Source organism: Tupaia chinensis, unplaced genomic scaffold (genome assembly GCF_000334495.1).
Source record: "Tupaia chinensis unplaced genomic scaffold, TupChi_1.0 Scaffold150175_1, whole genome shotgun sequence".
NCBI lineage: Eukaryota > Metazoa > Chordata > Mammalia > Scandentia > Tupaiidae > Tupaia > Tupaia belangeri.
Window position 1 is genome coordinate 851,142 of NW_006210013.1, and position 3,077 is coordinate 854,218.

The window sequence follows — 3,077 nt, forward strand, 5'->3', positions numbered from 1 at the left end:
CCAAAGGTGTCCCCCGCCCTTTTGCCCCCTGGCTGCCCCTGCCGTATTACAATCTTGTCAACTAAAACAGCAGAGGTTTTGCCAGTGGGCAAAACTCTCCATTGCAGAGGTAGGGACATCGTGGAAACTTACCCAGATATAGGGTACGGTTAATTAGAAGTAGTTCCCCATCCTCCTGGGAGCTGCTCCCCACCTGGACTGCTCTGAGTCAAGTTGGTCTCACTCAGTAGGAAGCCCTGGTTAGCCCCCTCCAGACAGGCCTTGTGTGGCCATACTGCCGGGGCTCCTTCCATTGCAGTGTTCTCTCTCTAAGACCTCAACGTGGTACCCCCAGGCTAGGAAGAAGAGGTCCCCTGCACACAGCTAGCCTGGAGAACCCAGGGCCTTTGCTATGCTTCTAAGCCCCACTGTTCACAAACCGGAGCTGAGGAAGCTCTGAGCCAGCAGTACCCCCGTGCTGGCCCAGTGCCTCTCTGCTTTTGCTACTGGATTGTTGTCTTTTTTGAAGCTACAAATGCAAACCGTCAATTAGCAGACCTCCCCTTTCCTGTCAGGATGTAGAAAGAATCAATACAGCAAGTTGGCCCAGAGAGATAAATCACTAAAGGTCCTGCCATCTCCAAAGTTCTGTGAGATTTAAAAACAAACAAACAAACACAACACAAAGGTACCTTGCCTCCAAGGGTACCCCGAGATGGAGACAAAGCCCAAAAGAACATGAGTGGAGGGTCCCTGGAGCCTCAAACAAGGGGCTCTAGGGAGTCAGGGGCTCACTTGAGAGAGACAATGGCATCAGCAGGGTCCTTGGTGGCCAAGCATCTAATCCTCTCCTACAGGATCAACGGGTGTTATGAAGCCCTCTCAGGGGGAGCCACCACCGAGGGCTTCGAGGACTTCACAGGAGGCATCGCTGAGTGGTACGAGTTGAAGAAGCCCCCTCCCGATCTGTTCAGGATTATCCAGAAGGCTCTGCTGAAAGGCTCTCTCCTTGGCTGCTCCATCGACGTAAGCCCAGGCTTTCCTCCCAACCCACCCCATCTGCTCTCGCCGAGGGGAGGCTCCCACAATGCCCGAGGAAAGCCACCACTTTTAGAACACAACCCATTCCTGTCTACCAGATTACGCATCACCCAGAAGCCAGGGGTTGCCAAGCAACAGCCAGGATGTCCCGGTGCAATTGATAAAGGGATGGCGCCTCCCCCCCCACCACCACCCCTTCCCTCTCCAACTCATTTCCTTCTCAACCTGCTCTGAATCACTCGTACCCTCCAGACCACAGGTGTCCCAAGAACCTCTACCCTCTGCTGGTCCTGACACCTTATCCCCCATCTGCAGAGCTGGTACCTGGAGCCCAGAGGCCCTCACCTTCCCCAGGGTTAAGTGGGGAGACTTGCAGGAGGCACAGGAAGGAAGCATTATGGCTGTTCACCTGCCCTAATAGCTTTGCTGGCAGGCCTCACCAGGACCGGGAGGTGACCAAGGTCCCCAGGAGCCTTGAGACAAACGCTGATTCCAGCACCTGAACTCCATTCTATCTGGGATGTTGGTCTCAGAAAGGGACAGATAAGAAGCCGGGCTCTCCAGGCTACAGTATCTTCAGACCCTCTGGGCAGACTCTCACTTATACTGTAGACCAGACTGAGGCAAAAGACCTTTGTCCTTACAGCCCGTCTTCCCTGTACCTGGGAAAAAGAGCAACCCTCATTAGAACCGATCCGGGAAGGAGTGGCTTTGAGAAGGTGCAAATTCTTAACTCAGCCTGGAAGCAAAGAGCCTTCATAGTGGAGGCCATGCGGCTGGACTGGGCATAGGGCACAACACGGGCTCAGCACAACTGGGCCACCCAGTGCTGCCTGGTGTCTGTCCTGAGCCCCTGAGACCCACCTGCCCCCACCGGCCCTCTCTCCAAGCTGTGCCCTTTCTCACTCTTCTCAGCTTGGGGTTGTTTTTGGTGGGTGGGCGTCTGAAAGCTACCTGGGAAAAGGGAGGCCAGGTCGGGAAAGCGCCGGCCTGTGCCTCCTTCCACAGGCCACGTCCCCTGCCCTCGTGCTCTGGCCAGGCCAGCGCTGGGAAGGCGTTTGCTGTAGGACTGGAGAGAAGTGGGGTACTGCGCCCGGCTGATTGCTGTTGTTTGCAGATCACCAGCGCCGCGGACTCGGAGGCCATCACGTACCAGAAGCTGGTGAAGGGGCATGCGTACTCAGTCACCGGGGCCGAGGAGGTAACAGCCGCCCGATGCGCAGGGTCCCACTGGCGCTAACACAGTGGCCACAGCGCACTGTTGCCTATGACCGCCCGGGAGGGCCCGGCTTCTCCAGCGTCCACTTTCCACCCAGGCCTTGCACCTTCCTAAATTTAGGCAGGATAGAGAGAAGGCTGGGCCTTCCTGAGCCAGGGCTGGCGCGCCGCCCTGCCCTCTGCTGGCCTCAGTGGCTGGCGCCAGGGGCTCTCAGTCTTCGAGTTCCAGAGGACGAAGCTAAAAAGAGTTAAGACACCCGGCCTCTGCCCAGGGTTTTATTCTACTCTTTACAGGGCTTTCACATGTGATACCACAAAGCATTATTGCTCATGTTCGAATCTGACTCTGTCTCTTACCAGCTCTGGGGCCAGGGCAAGTTGCTTGAACTCTCTGGTCCTTGGTTTTCTCATCTTTAAAATGGAAATGATAATCATTTCCATTGTAATGGTTTTGGTGAGCCAATCAAGTTAACAGAGAGAAAGTGCTCAGACAGTGCCCGGCACATTGCTGTGTAGAAGTATGCGGCTCTCCTCGTAGGTATTACTATTGTCGCTGTAAATATTACCCAGCCACCCAAGTTCACACAGCAGGCCAGACCCCAGATCTTCTAATATGTACAGTGTTCTTTTTTAACCTTAGTTTTTTTTAATTACATTTTTTTTGAGAGATTTTCACTGTAGGGCGCGTGCGCTCGCCAGACAGAGAGAGACATAGAGACAGAAAGCGAGAAATCACCCCCCAGGGGGGATGGTCATGCCGCAGTCCCTTCTCCTCCATTCTCCTCTCGGGATCTTGGGCATGCACGCACACGCGCCCGGCGTGAGTTTAAGCCACCGGG

At 55.0% G+C, this 3,077-nt stretch overlaps 1 protein-coding gene across 1 annotated transcript in view; it reads left to right on the forward strand.

Moving 5' to 3' along the window:
- Positions 1 to 3,077, forward strand: part of CAPN2 (calpain 2) — a gene marked incomplete at its 5' end in the record, with an annotated part of 75,241 nt that overhangs the window by 28,252 nt on the left and 43,912 nt on the right. Inside the window, 2 exon segments of the mRNA XM_014585641.1 lie at positions 837 to 1,005; positions 2,138 to 2,221. Coding sequence (XP_014441127.1) covers positions 837 to 1,005; positions 2,138 to 2,221 — 253 coding nt within the window.